Genomic DNA, 16,141 nt, shown 5'->3' on the forward strand with positions numbered 1-16,141 from the left:
AGTCTGCACAACTCCTGCCTGCTCGGCTACTCCATCTCTTAATCATAATATCCACACTCGTACAATAGATCCTACGCAGCACAAGACATTAGACACACCCAACTACACTGCATCAATGGTTCGCCTGCAACTAACGCATAAAGATATCAGCACCCGCAACTACTGTAGCGAGCAAACTGATTCACAGATATCATAAAAAGTCAAAAATCACAAAAAGAATAAACATTTTGCTGCGAATAGAAACACCAGCATGAAGAAATCAGCAGAGTCATAGCCATCCCAACCCAGGTGAAAAACCCTCTGGCTTCGTGCTACATAACTGTAATCAAATAAGCAACAATTCATGAATGGTGTCAGCCCGCTCATGTATATTCAAAATATTTCCATTGCATGTGGCTGACCATATCCATATTAAAATAAATGAGATACAAAGTTACCCCTGCAAAATGCTGCCCCAAATGTGCAATTACACTCTGTGAATGTCTTAAAGTAGTTAATAATAATTGTTTTGTACTACTGTACTACTAACTCAATATTTCATTCCATAAGAAAATAATAAAAAGGGTAGTTAAATATTTGCATTGTGCATTCATACTACTTAGTTATAATAATGTTTGAGAAAACTAACAATTATTGTAGAAAATATTAAAGGTCACTTGTAATCCTTGTATTGTCCTATGTAGTTCTGCGGACTTTGAGTAACAACAAGAAACCATAACATTTCTTAAAAACTATTTATCATATATATCCAATAATATTATGAATTAAAACATATCACCACATCGAATTCATCTGCAGCTTGTTAATGGCGTTTGGTGCTATTGCATGCATTCACTTGCAGCGTTCGCACCGACTCAAACTTAATATCTAATCATTAAAGGTCCCATCTGTCTGCATTTCTACGATTCTTAAAAGGTCCCATGTCATGGCCATTGCTACTGATCATAATTCCATTGTTGAGGTCTACTAGAATAGATTTATATTCTTCAATGTTCCAAACTCACATTGGTTTCTCATACAGCATCTCTGTATAGTATGTGTATTCACTCTCTGTCCTACACGGCTTGTTGGAGCTCCTGCCCCCCCCTCCCTATGAGCCCACTGTGCTCTGATTGGTCAGCTCGCCCACTCTGTTCTGATGAGTCCACCACCGCTACAGCTGAACATCAGTGATTATGTGTTACAATGGCTGTTAGCAACCAGAAAATGACACCAGCAATGACAAACAGATGAGAATGCTGCGTGGGGTCTGGGTGCCGTGTTGGCGGGACGTTGNACCAGTAATGACAAACAGATGAGAATGCTTCGTGGGGTCTGGGTGCCGTGTTGGCGAGACGTTGCGCGGCTCACTACTGCGAGGAGCGGACAGTGTGAGCTCTATTACTGGTGTCGTTTCCTGGTTGCTGCGTNCCACAATGGATAATCCACTGGAGTGGTGGGCAGAAAACGTGCACCGCTTCCCCCGCTTTCGAGGAGCTACCTGGCTATTCCAGCCACAAGCACCCCGAGTGAGAGGGTTTTTTCCCTGGCAGGCAACACTGTCACCCGAAAGCGGTCAAGCCTCCTTCCCTCACATGTCGATGCGTTGGTGTTCAAACCAAAAATATGGAAAGGTGGACGTTATCGTGGAGGACAGCGAATAAAGTGTTGCGCAATGCGCTGTTGCGCACTGGATTTACGTGGCATTTATGTTAACAAGAGTTTTTTGCTGTCGATTTTGGTGAGTCCAGTGTTTGTTATTTACTCAGCCATGTAACACAAATTAAAATGCAGTGTTTAATGTTACTGTATGAGTTCCAATAGAAAATACAGTTGTAAACCTCTCTTTGTGTGTCTTTATTATGACGTAACGACTAGTCGACTACTATTTTTGAAAAACTAGTCGACTAGTAAATATTGGTAGTTGTGAAACCCCTAGCGTCACAGTTTCAGGACTGAGTGTGTGTGTGTGTGTGTGTGTGCGTGTGCGTGTGCGTGTGCGTGTGTGTGAGGAGCTCCACGGATTGGTCCCGTCACTGTACCCAGGAAGAAAAAGAGAAATCTCCAACAAGGCGTTCTGGGGCAGCATACACAGGTCTTTTCTGTGTTAAGAGTTTTACTCGCTACAGGGTGTACTTTGAGGGTTTGTGACTCTGCAGACCGTTTACATGCATAAAAAGCTACATACTACACAAGGGGACGGGTAATAACCAGAAAAGCATGACATGGGAACTTTAAAACACTAAAAAGCATGATAGGCCAACTTAAATGAATGTTCAGACCAATAACACTCCTGTGGTAAGGAAAAGGACAAGGTAATGCTGTGGCTGCTGCGACTTGGAATTAGTTACAGATTGATTCCGGTCTATCGGAGCTAGTCTCTTCAAGTGTTTGAAAGAAAATGTCTAGTTTTATTTTAGTCATGACCCCCCCCAGACCCCCCCAATAAAGCAAAACTGCACGTTTCAGAGAGGCCTTTTCTTGTGGCCAGCCTAAGGCACACCTGTGCAATAATCATGCTGTCTAATCAGCATCTTGATATGCCACACCTGTGAGGTGGGATGGATTATCTCGGCAAAGGAGAAGTGCTCACTATCACAGATTTTTTCAGATTTGTGAACAATATTTGAGAGAAATGGTTATTTTGTGTATATAGAAAATGTTTTAGATCTTTGAGTTCATCTCATGAAAAATGGGAGCAAAAACAAAAGTATTGCGTTTATATTTTTTGTTCAGTGTATGATCTGAAAGTTCTCTCTGTAACTGTAATTTGTTTTTATTTCTGAAACTTTGTTTAATGTGCTGCTGCTTGTCTCGGCCTAGGAAACTTTTAAAAAGAAGATTTAATTTATCTCAAAGAGGTTAAATACATCTAAATCACATCTGAAGGCCATACGCTCCACTTACCATCGATGTTGAGCATCATGTTCCACATGGCAGGACGGACGGACTGATGGAAACCAAACCACACCTCCCTGCCTCCACCCAGAGGATGATAGTAGCCCTCCGGAGGGGAGAAGAACGAACGGCCCACAGGAGTATACCTGAGCGCACAAAGACAGCAGTTTGAATAATGAACCGATCCACAGAAAGTCAAATATCTGAGGAAAGCAGTGCCCTGTAGTTTAGTTGATACGAAAGCTGCTGAGAGAGAATCAATCGCAGGAAAATGCAATTTCATCATAATATAATTAGATCTCGGAGACGCAAGACAGCAGGAAATTAAGTAATACAGACAAATAAGAGATAAAAAGCAATAACTCTGCCAACAAATGTGGAAAATGTGACGTGTTGTGGGAAATGTTATGAGTGTCGGTACCTCATGGAAGGCAGGTGCCGCGTGATGACATCCAGAGCCTGGACCGAATCTTCGGGGACCTCGTTGTGACCCGACAAAGCTTCCAGCAGATTCTGAAGACTGACCACCGACACCCACTGCAGAGACACCTTGAACGTCTGATCTTTCCCCTCACCCGGCAGAGTCACTTCCAGATCCACCTGAAGAGGGAGAGGAAAGGGAGGGAAAGAGGACAAAGTGAGAGGAAGAGACAAATAATGAATGTTTGGAAATGGAAAGGAGAGCAGGTGACAGGGAGAGATTGAAGACAAAGTAGATAAGGAGATCAACACAGAAGGAGTCCTTAAATAAGTTTGCCTTTAACATTCAAATAGAGGTTCAAACCGTACATTATCTTAGCCCCACAGCTTTCAACAAATAGAAAGAAGATGGGGAAAGTGGACCTAATGTAAAAGTGGTTCAATAGTAGGCAGATTTCTTACATTTGACTCTGCTGTAACTAAGGGAAGGTTAAGATGTTATGGTTAATTAAGAGGTTAATGTCACTTTCTATCTATATTACAATGCAAGTATTTGAATAAAAACAAACTATTAAAAAGCCTGACAAAGCTGCTGTAAATGGAACAAGTACGAAAACGTAAGACCATTTCGATTAGAGCTCAGTCTAGTAATAGTCCTAATAAATCAGCACTGCAGCTCCTGGTCCAGCCTTTCTAAGCTGATGTAGCAACAAACTTCAAATCAACCTGTTCACTCTCAACCTAATCCACTGAAGTCTGCCGCCTTGTGCTCAAAATATGGACATATATACGGTGCTTAAATTTAATGAAACCATTGCGTGTGAACGTCTATCTTGTCTGTCATTTAAAGACACACAAGCTTATCTTTGTAAATGCTTGTGACACGAGAGTCAAGTGTTTGAAATACCAACCCTGTCTCTCCCAATCGGCAGAGGATGTGCCGTGTACATGTTCCTCTTCCCATCGTAGCCCGGCTGTCGGTCTCCAAAGATCTGCATCTTGAAGTGCCGCACCATGGTGTCCACCACCTCCCTGGAAGACAGGTACAACAGGGCGGTGAGACAAAAATACATTTTTGGAGACAACATTTATAAGAAATGATCACCACACAAGCATATTTATCTTCATTTTTAGCATATAGAGTTTCTGGCGCTTACGAGGACAAGTGTCATCATGTGCAGTCTGTTATGATAGCTAAAGATGCTATTTGTATTTAAACATTTTTACATATTTAAGACATCACTTTAAGACATCAGGTGCATTTTGCTGTTGTTGGTGGTCATTTACCTGTTAACCCTTCGAGGCCGTTTCTCAGGCTTAATGTCGATATCATAGTGATAGACATCAATCTTGGGAATCTGCACCTGGAAGTGGTTTGCCAAGAGCCGGATGGGTTTCCCCACCGTGCCGAGGCCGGGACGCCGCGGAGGCTGGAACAGAGAGGGAGGAGGGGCCGGCGGCCCTGGAGGAGGCATAGGGAGAAAGAAAAGAAGATCGTGAATCACCACAGTCTTAGAGGTAAATAAGGACTTTAAGTGACATGCCACTACTTTGCATAAGAATACCTGAAACAACTCTTAAATGTTAAATGAATTCCACATTAGTCATTACCTCCTCTTAGTGAAAACTAAACTTTAGAAATGCATGGATTCCTCCCCACAAAAGAAAGCTTCACAAAAAGCACTTTTGGCATTTATTCCGAAAGTGAACAAAGGTGGCGACAGAGTGTGGGACCTTATCTCCGCAAGAAAGCGTCATCAGAGAAAGCATAATGTGTGTGACGCAACTCAAAGATCGTTGCAAAGCATCTCATCAGTGACACCTGCTTGAATGCACTGAAATGGTCTCACAGCCCCGGAGGCGCGGATACACGTCTTGATTGATCCGGGACTCTGGCCTCTGACCTACATGGGTCAACAAGGGGCCTGGCGAAACAATGACCTCCAATTATCATTTGGGCACCGCCCCCCGCAGCCCCACCCAGACACACAGGGCACCCACCCCCTCACGCCGAGACAAAGACGGAGCTCCTCTCAGACAGACCGCAGCAGGGACATATGGAGGGTGGGACAGAGGGTCTGGGATTACCGTTACACACACACACATATATCACTCACATACACATTACATACTGAATACACAGGTACCTAAGACAGGTGTGGGGCTTATGAGGATTGTGTTGTAGCACAAAGAGCTGCAGGCTATGGGGAACAAAACACCTTGAATGCAGCCTTCAGTTGAAATCATGACATATATTCACTCAAGATCTCAGTTTTGACTAGATTCAGAAACAGGTCTGTTGCCAAGTAGGCATACGAGGGATTTGCATTCTGTATGGTGCATACATAAACACACTCAAAGAAAATATTTTGTAAGAAAAGAACCAAAAATGTAAACATAAAAAAACTCTTTTACACATAAACACTACTTGTTTGAAATTGCATGGACGTAAAGGAGGCAGCGTGATGCCATCGGTTTCATTTATTTTGGCAGAGCAGGTATCCTTCAAAGAGGAAACGCACGGAGTTCATCTTTGCTTTGAATTTTGGGACTTAATATATATATACAGACAACATTAAAACAACATTGTGTTGGTGGTATTGAAGGAGGTTGGATCAGGCCGCTCACAGTTTTTGTTAACTGACAGCTAGGGGACTGCGGGGGTCCTCCCGAACTCTACGCTCCCACGCGCTCCAGTTAGCAAGTGAAGCGCGAGAGCACGGACAATCGGGACCCTCCCCATCGCTTCCTGAGAACACGCTTCCTAACATGCCCTGTTCTAGCGTGGGCCCCAAATCACCTCCCCTTGCCCTCCTCAACCACCCACTCCTCCATCTCCATCACCCATCAGCTTGATTGTATTATACTACCATTCAGCTTTTCTACATCATTATTTTGCTCACGATACCAAATAAGAATACATTCGTGGCATTTTTCTTTTCTTCATCACGACTTGGATTAAAACCCATTTTATGATTCACTCCACTTTGTCCTACTGGCCTTACCGATGGAAACAAAAGGTGCACAGAGAGCGCCGTTTGTATAGTTCTACATTATGCATCACAAGCTCACTAAAGCATTTCAAGTGCATTGCAAGCCAATAGTATTTCAAGTGCATAGCATAGTGACTAAAGGGAGCTATACAAGCTTAACACAACATTCTGTTTTCGGTGGAGGAAAAAACTTTAAATAAGTGCAGTTTGATAAAACACCACAACCTCAAGCTACACAAAAAGGACCAAAGAGTTGAGATTAAAGCTCCTTTATACAAGTCTGACCTTTCAAAAGCTCATGCAAATTGTAGAACTGCTGTGCTCAGGGTTTCTAGAGGGATTTTTATCTTTGTAATGCGACAGAAAACATAAATGATGACCGTTTGTTATTTTGTAATTTGTATAATTTCTACTTTTATCTTTAAAATAAATGTATGCATGCTACTTAACTAATACTAAGCTATCTTTGGGTCTTTACTTGCTGCAACACGTGTACATTTCCCCGACAGATTTTTATCATCGTTTCATTTGACATGCTCAACAACATGTCAGAAAATATTGAACATTTGCACAAATGCCACACACACACACACACACACACACACACACACACACACACACACACACACTCTCTCACACAACCACACACACACACACACACACACACACACACACACACACACACACACACACACACACACACACACACACACACACACACACACACACACACACACACACACACACACACACACACACACACACACACACACACACACACACATTTAGCAAAGCAACAAACAGTTAACTAAATATCTGAAGATTGACAATCATACATCTTCTAATGGTTACAGCTCTGGATCATACCATTCAAAGTATGAAGGTATGGTGGAACGAGTGGACAGGGGTTTCCCTTTATCTCTGCTGGCGTACATTTTGCTGTGTGTGAGCAGCAGAGAGAGAGTCGGAGGTCTTCCTCTTCCACTTCCACCAAAAGCAGAGCTGTACCTAAATATAGCCTCCTCAGCTGCCACACTACTACACTTGGATATGCATGTGTCTCAACATAAAATGTCTGAACTCATCCTTCCTCCACTTCCTGTCTGCTCACCACAGCCTAACCAGGCTGAGGAGGGAATGATTCAAATGCCAATTATTTAAGGTAATGTCTTCAAACTGTTAGTCAGACAAACCGTCCAAAACCCACACATAATCAGTTTGCTATCCTTTAAACTGAAGAGAAGCAATCTATTCACATAATCCTGCAGCCAGAGAAAACATTTCTCAAGTTTGCTTTAAAGATAACAAATGAAATAATTGCCTAAAATATCAACAACAAAAAATCAATATATCAAAAGACTTCTTCAGCTGTCTTTCTTGTATCCTATACAACAAGAGTATCAAATCATCTCATTTGAGAAGCTGAAACCGGAAAATGTTTGGCTTTTTTCTTTCAATTATTATTCTATCCATTGACTAACCAATTACAAATTAATCTTTTCAACTCTAACTAAACATAAAAACTAAAGATCAAGATTGCAAAAACCAATCAGCATGGGTATGTAGATCCAAATAAGGTAGTGTTTGTGGTAAACGTTGGGTCACTACAGTATTTTGTAAGATAAAAAAGCACTTGTCCTACATTCATGTGACAGAGAATATTTCCGCAGACCAAACTGTCACGGGGGGGGGAAAGATGGGCCCAGGCAAGCAGACATAAAAAAAATTCACCAACAGCCCCTAATATGACAAAATTCATGAGGAACGTCACATTAAGATTGAGGCCATGCAATATCACCGAGTGCAACTTAATCAGAAATGTAATTAAAGCTACAAATATGCAGAACATTTTGTCCAGAAGACGCCAGCTCCTAAGTGATTTATTCACCGAATACTCACTTCTTTCTTTGTCACAAGCATATTTTGATAAGAATGTATGATCTTTATGCCAAGTGTGTTTATACATTACTTAAGCAGTGAAGCATATTGAGTTGATTTAAACAGGTTAAACTATTTTTATAAATAAACATTTGAATAAGATCTAGGTATCCAATTTGGAATCCTGCAGACTTGTCAAAAGTCACATTTGAACAACTCATGAAGAAAAAGAAAGTTGCCAACATAAAATGAAACTTCTTCTCTAAGTGACACCGAGCTGCAGCTACTTTGAGACAATGAGGAAGTGAAATTAGCTTTCCTTGGCGCGGAGGATGACAGATGCACTAGAGCCAAGAAAGTGTTTCTGCTCCTTATGTAATCCAAGTGCATCTTTTAGCTAAAATAGACCAACAGACTCAATAAGCAACACAACATAAAAAAAAAATTCAAAATAATGTTTTACTTTCCACTGAGTGAATGTATAAAAAGATGAAACTGTGTGTGGTGTACTAACATTAGAGGAGAGGTTGTACTACTCGTGCACTGTAGAGGCTTGTAATGCTATGTGTGTCCAAGGTAACCACAGTGAGATCAAGCAGAGAGTCGGCTGGGCTTAAGCTAAGCAGGAGGAGGATGATGATGATGATGGCTCGGCCTGGTGATGAGTCAGAGACTAACAGCAGGGGAGCGTGCTGACGCCCACACCTGCAGCCACCTGATCACAATACTACCCTAGAGGAGGAAAAGAGGACCATTCACAAGAAGGGAATATCTGCCACTCAGTGAAGAGAAGCTTAATGTATAGCTGTAGCTACAGGTGCAACTCATTTCAACTGATAGACCAGAAAAGCTATATTCTGTAACCAAAGAAATGTCACCTCTTCAGTTAATTTTCAAGTGAATGCATTCCTTGACTGGCAATGGGAGTACATCAGCTAAATAACACACATATCCAGTCTATGTGTAATAGCTCATGCTGGGATTAACGTCAAACATACCTACATTTGAGCAGTTATAGTGTTCATTAATTAACCTACAGGCTTTTGCCTTTTCCCACCAATCGATGCGTGTGTATTCATGCAATGGAGTCATACTTTTCCTAATAATTGTGAATTTCTTGGTCATGACTCATGTGTAACATTTTCAGCGTCAGCGGGCTCATCTTCGCATCAGTTCACTCCCCCTTGAGTTAACTGTTGCCTCTATTTACGAATTTACCGTGACCATCTGTGTATTTGTGTCAGCTGCATTAAGTTTGGATTTTAACACCACTTCAACAGTTTCAACTAAACAGAACAAAATAACATGTTAAATTAGCTGCTCTGTGAAGACACCCCAGACCTACATCACACTGTGAGACACTACATGACGGGGAGCTTTCTAAAAAGGACTCCAGCCACAAGTGTGTCATTCTAACAAGGTTTGACATTATCTTCAGTTTGTCTATGCGCATTTAAAAAGAGCTACAGCATCCTTTCTTGTAATGCGTTGCTAGACGTACAATTAAAAGTGTGATCGTATTTTGATCTTGTCAAAGTATGCATCCTAGTCAAGGCAATGACTGTGAAAGGTCTGAGAATAGTACTGGTGTATCCCTGGTTATCATTACAAATGTGAGTAAATAGTGTGTGCTAGCAAGCCTAAATCCACACTCCAACTTGCAAGGTAAGAAATTATGAATGACTAAAAACTATAATACTAGTCCGCCCTGAAATATGTTGTGATACAGGTTACAGATACATGTCCTGCTGTTATCATAGATGATAATTGATGGCTTGCACTGATTATGGTGGCACTTACACCTGTGGCTGGTTGTACACTATTCTTGTCTCCTTATATTCCAGTCTGGTGTTGGCATGTAGCTTATACTACCACCTTTCTTACAGAGCATGTGGACAATGTGTGTGGACATGCAAGCGATTCAATAGCTGATAGCTGCACTTAATTCGTTGTGTGATAAGGGCTAGTTTCACCATCAAAATGAGGAAACGGTTTGTCCATGTTGAAAAAAACAGTCATTTTGCAATAAGAATGCATTGTATCACTGGGTGTGCAGGTGTATGGCTGCCATATCTCCGCAAGCTTTATCATTTGGTTACTGCATCGCTGCAAAATAAGTGCCTTTGTTATCATATAGGGGAATATTGTAGAGCTGGCCTGCAGATCTGATCGATAAAAGCCCATCCATCCCTGCTGGGCTCTCATACGCATGGCACTTTAACCAATGACAGCCTCGCATAAAACCAGTAAATTGTGAGTCACAAAACATGCTCCTTCAACGCTTGTAACGTGCGTTTATTTTGTTTCCCACCCATCGCTGTCATCTAGTACGGAAGGCAGCCCGAAGAGACGTACTGTTCCTGATGGCGATGGTACAAATGTAGATGGTTTCGCAGCAATAATTTGATACAGGTAGCATATTTCGACGTTATTGTGTGGTCTTATTGTAGGAATTAAGTCGTATTGTGTGAGCAAAGACAAACACGTCGAAAACAAACAAAGTAAACACACTACGACGCGGAAGGGAAGGAAGGAAGGTCCTGGTTAAATCCCCACTCACACAATGCCAGCTCCGACACGACGGGCAGAGTGCTTCAGAGAAATATAACCGCGCAGACATTACTGAATAACCGTTTTTAAACACCAGCCCTCCTCGTACATACACAAAACGTGGCTCCCGCTCGGTGTAAATAAAGCCCGACACACATATACACCGCAAACACACACACAGGCTGGGCCTCGGTTTGTTTTCCCGTCAGAGCGTCAAGGCCTCGCTGCAACCGCGGCCCCCAGTGATGCGACGCATTTGCGCAACACGCTCCCCACACACGGCCATCTCTCCCCGCTGCCTGCTGTGTGTCTCTCGTATTTCTTACCCGGTCCGAGCGCTTCCATTTCGGAGGCCTCGTCTCCTTCCGTCTCTGTCCCGGCCTGGCGGCTCCGTACCGAGGCTGAAATTGGGGGCGGTATCGCGAAGCTTAATGTGGCTAATTTAAGAAAAGGGAATATAGATAGATGCGTGGATGACTGCTGAGTGAACTAACCGACCCAAGCCACCGCCGCTGCTGCTGCTTCTGGGGATTTGTAAGTGCGCATGCGCCAGTTAGAAGCTTTTGAGTACAATGTGCGCATGCGTAATTTGCTGTACCGCACAAGGGGTGGGGGGGTGCATGTATTTAAATGTTTACTTGTATAACTTATATTCATGGATTAAAATCATTAATGCATTTTTGTGTTTCTCTTATGTCAACATTGTAATTAAGAAAAGCTATTGGTTAAATGTTGTTAGTAACTTCACACCATTGACTAGAATACAGTCACACAACATTAGATAGAAAGTAGGGAAAAGTTATCAAATTAGGGTTAAAAAGTCAAGTTAATTGGTTCTCAATTTGTTAGTAAATTAAGGGAATACTGAATTTCTTGTTTAAGAGTAACTACTTAATTGAGCAGGGCTTTACTTAAGTATTTATTTTGTAAAGGATATTGGAATAAGCCCTACTTCAAGGTTCAAGGCTTTTATACGTCACGTGTAGTTACGACGATGAAAATCTTAGGTCACAGGCTCCTCCAACAGTGCAACACAATAAAACAAATAAAACAGAACAAAATAGTGCAAGTAAATAGTAAATACAAAAGGAAAAATAGTAAAAAAGTGAAATAGTGAAATAGTGCCAGTGATTGGAATGATATATTAGATGAATATATATAGATACCTCGACTCAACTGGCTGCAACTTTAAAGTAATGCTTACGGATTGATGAATTGATTTTTGCATAAATTCAGTAAACAGAAATAATAATGATCCTCCAGCCCTTGGTTCTGTCATTATTTACTTTGAAGATAACACTCTGACTAAGAACAATGTTCTAATATATTACATTACATGTCACTTGTTAGACGCTTTTATCCACTTACATACTCAATACTGTGAGCAATCCCCACAGGAGCAATTTGGTGTGAAGTGTCTTGCCCAGGGACACAACGACATGCTGACTGCAGTGGGGTTTGAACCTGTGACCCCCTGATCCGAACACCAACGCACAGCGCCACACGCCTGCATATTGACTTAAAATAGAGAACCTCTGTTACAGATTTTATTTAAATTTTTGAAAGTAGGCCTATATATTCGCTAAATCGGTATCTGAAGAAACTCACTCAATACGTTGAAGTCAAAGATATCAGTGATTGCAACGAATACCAAGTTATCAAAAGTTTCTCAGTTTGTTCTTTGTTTCTTTGTTTCCCCAGTAAATTAATATATGGCAAAAAACCTTAAGTAATTCACTTTTCAGCCATTGTGTCAATCTGGGTTTTGCACCTACCTAATCATTACAACTCAAATGTGTTCCTATATTCAATTATTGTATGCCTAATACTACTGCACAACAATTTCACTCGTCATGGGATAATAAAGTTTAATATTTTACGACCTTCCCTTTTGTTAACCCCCCTCAACCCCGCCCGCCTGAGGACTCCCGGCATTAAAAGTCAGCTCTCAGCAAGCCGTGTCGTCACACTGGGCGGTAACAAACGTCCCAGACGGACCAATAGGAAAGCGAGAACGAGAGGATTGACACTCGATGACGAAAAACTGCGGGCCAGCTGTCACGGCGCGCGAAATATCAAATTGTCTAATCGGTGTGTAACGTTAGGGAACAGGCGGGAGGAAGAGAAGCAGCCCGGTTAAATTCTTTATAAATGTGCTTTACAAGTCTAAAATAGCCTTTGTCACGCAGACATTTGCTTCTCCGAGTCAGTTGTGGCTGCCGGGAATCCACGAAGCGTCTGTTTCCGCTGGTTTATTTAACAAAAGAGCGAAAACTAGACGGCGGACAAAGATGAGCCTGGTCGTCTCTCAACAACAGGTGAGGAAATGTAACTTTCGACATCGATTTACCGTTAAAGTATCAGACTGACATATATGTCACCCTAGCTATAAGTTAGGATAAAAGACAGGCAAGATCACACGTATTCAAGAAAGACAGACATGTGCTAATAGCAGCTGTAGTTAGCTTTAGCCACATAGCTAACGTTGGCTGGCTAGGTTATGTTTAGCCAGTTGAAATGGTGGTTGTCCTCTTGGCCTGGTCACAACGATCAAATGCATGCTAGTTAGGCGTTTTATATTGTTGACCATTGTTCAAATCCTACATCTTTGAAGATTATATTATCTGTAGTGAAATAAAATTGTGATTTGTCCCTGAAACACTTATAATGTATGGTACATGTTACATTAGCCAAGGTAACTGCAAATGCTGAAACGAATTAATGTCGCCAGCTAACGCACTGCTCATTGTTTGGTGTATTCCAAGGCGCCACTAAGGTATTATAACACCAATCCGGCTGCTTTAACTCACACAATCGAAAACAATACATACATACCATTGCAAAGATAACAAATATTGTATCTGAAACTGGATATTGACCTAGTGCCCCCGATTCTAGATTATAGGTTACTTAGGCAGATAATATAATAATGTATACTGACCTATGTTGCAAGGGATTTAAAAGGAGCAACTATTTAAGCTTCTTAGAGAGTGCTGTTTGATTTAGTGCCAATATTATTATATCTGTTAATTCAGAAACGGACCAAAAAGTGACATATTGAGTTTTGGAATATATCAATAGCTGCAAGCTCCACTTTAATTATGCAAGTTAGTTATACATAGCAACCTTTTGAATTATTTTATCTATTGTAATAGTATACAGAGCAATAATACAGAAAGTGCACTTTATCTTTATTTTGTGTTTTTGTTCCCAGACTGAGGGTCTCCCGGCTGTGGTCCCAACGACCGCAGAGAGTGATTCAGACAGCGGGATGGGTTCTCCAGAGGAGGAGATGGTGGTGTTGGAGGCAGCCAACAAAAGAGTGGAGCTTCCAGGTAAAGGAACACAACAAAAGATGACAATTCAGCCTGAGAGAGATGGGGCAGGAGCCACTTTGGCTGTGTAAATGAGGGCATTCAAGTTAATTTCCATACAATAACAAACACTTCTTACATGTAGACACAAAGCTTACAATAAGTGCAGTACTCAAATGACTATTTAAATCGAATACAAGGATCCACTTAACTCATGCAAAGTCAAATCTATCTTTACAAAATGTCTAAAGATTTGAATAATTAAATGTGTTTTTATTCTGCATTGACTGCACGTGCAGAATAAAAATGGTATTCATTTGTCTTATTTTGAAGTGATGCATTATTGAGATATACTAGAACATATACAAACAGTGTTTCCCTTAGGATGGAGTCATAGCAGCGGTGCTAAGGCACGTGGGCCCAGCATAATGTGAGCGTGGACCACGTGGAATTTTTTTTGTGTGTGCGCCCTGCCAATTTGTTTCTATGTGTCAGCACAAGAAAGGCTCTTAAGGCCTAGTACCAGGGCCGGTTCTAGCCAATTTGCTGCCCTAGGCAAGATTTTAGGCGAGATTTTATACATAAAGATTAAATGAAAAATCTCTACAAAAGACACTACAAAAACAGAAACTTATTGACATAGGTAATATACATCAAAATGGCTTCAAATGTATTCATTATTGTATGAACATGTTTGAATTGGGGGGTGGACGTCACTTCCTCTAGAGGGGTCCGGGGGTATCTGGTGCACTTTGAGCACACAATTACTAGAGACCTGATCTAGGGGCTACAACTCTAAAACACCCATATGAAAAAGATTGGTTTACATTTTAATAATTAAATAAGTATGTGAACATAACCAATAACTACCATAGCCAATAACAAATAAATGTAGCTTATTTTATTTTTGTTCATTCATATCTTATTTTACCTAGTTAACATTTATTTATTTATGCATATTTTTGTATCTCTCCAACTTTAAACGATATTTTTGGATTACTGTCCTATAGTATACATTGGAATGATTTCAAACCTGTTTTTATTTATCCTAATAATTATAAAGGAGTGCCTTGGAAATATGTGTTTACATAATTTGTGGTCAAAAAGTTTGAGACCCACTGAGATAACTTAGACTAAAATTAACTTATCTAAACACTCAGAGTCCTTAACCTCACTGAGCCTCTCAGTCTGACAGGAGAGCTCTCCTCCACCCTGGTTGTAGAAACATCTACTTCTTATATCCGTTAGCACTGCTAGCACCAGATTCTAATTAACAACAGCGCCGGTACCGGTGCGCTCGCTCTCTAGCTCCCACGCTCGCACTTTGGCTGTGAGCTGCGGGCGCCTGATAAGCCAACATCCCCCACTTTCATCACTTACAGCGCCCATCGTACAGAGCAAATAAAAAGTGTAACCGGGGTGAAAAGGGTGTTACATTTACTTAATTATGAATGTTCTTACATCAAGGCCGAAAATGTGGATGAGCGCCAATGGTCAAAAAAAAATGTTTCCGTCCCAGAGCTGCCAGCGCAGCGCCCCCCAGATCTGGCGCCCTAGGCGATATGCCAAAAATCGGCCCTGCCTAGTACATACAGTGGCAATGTCTCAACATTTAGCAAAAATACACCTTTATTGAACATACAGTAACACAAATACTACAGATCCTATTATTATTATTTTTTTGGGTACCTAGCTTGCGCCCCCTAGCAGCGGCGCGCATATTTCAGCAGCGGCGCTGCACCGCCACTATTTGTATATAGGGGAAACACTGACAAATAAAAGCACAACAGACCGGACAAACGGAACCAATATCAGAACAATTACAATTAATCTGTATTTTGTGCCATATATTTGATTGGTTCTAAATTGGTATTTTGTTTTCAGATTCCGAAGACGATGAAGACATCACTGTTCACAGAAAGCCTCATCGTAATGCCATAAGAGACAGTGAGAGTGAGGAAGAGGAGGCGGCTGGGGACAACGGTGTAAACATGGCCGAAGCCTTAGTCTTATCTGCTTCCAGCGGAGAGGAGATGGAGACTGAAAAGGCAGAAAAGAAGGGTGATAGGAAAGAGAAAGGGGCCCAGAAGATAACAAAAATAAAAAATG

General features: G+C 41.3%; 1 protein-coding gene across 1 annotated transcript in view; it reads right to left on the bottom strand.

The window, feature by feature from the left end:
- The window catches only part of LOC104962785 (argonaute RISC component 4), a gene marked incomplete at its 3' end in the record, with an annotated part of 25,386 nt that extends 14,152 nt beyond the window's left edge, over positions 1 to 11,234 (bottom strand). Inside the window, exons 1-5 of the mRNA XM_010791286.1 lie at positions 11,045 to 11,234; positions 4,585 to 4,759; positions 4,209 to 4,329; positions 3,299 to 3,477; positions 2,887 to 3,023 (exon numbers count right to left, since the gene is read on the bottom strand). Of these exons, the coding sequence (XP_010789588.1) occupies positions 2,887 to 3,023; positions 3,299 to 3,477; positions 4,209 to 4,329; positions 4,585 to 4,759; positions 11,045 to 11,063 (631 nt within the window). The remainder of the gene's footprint in view (positions 1 to 2,886; positions 3,024 to 3,298; positions 3,478 to 4,208; positions 4,330 to 4,584; positions 4,760 to 11,044) is intronic.
- Between the last annotated feature and the right edge of the window lie 4,907 nt (positions 11,235 to 16,141).

The sequence above is a fragment of the Notothenia coriiceps genome, unplaced genomic scaffold, assembly GCF_000735185.1.
Source record: "Notothenia coriiceps isolate Sejong01 unplaced genomic scaffold, NC01 NC01_scaffold00035357, whole genome shotgun sequence".
NCBI lineage: Eukaryota > Metazoa > Chordata > Actinopteri > Perciformes > Nototheniidae > Notothenia > Notothenia coriiceps.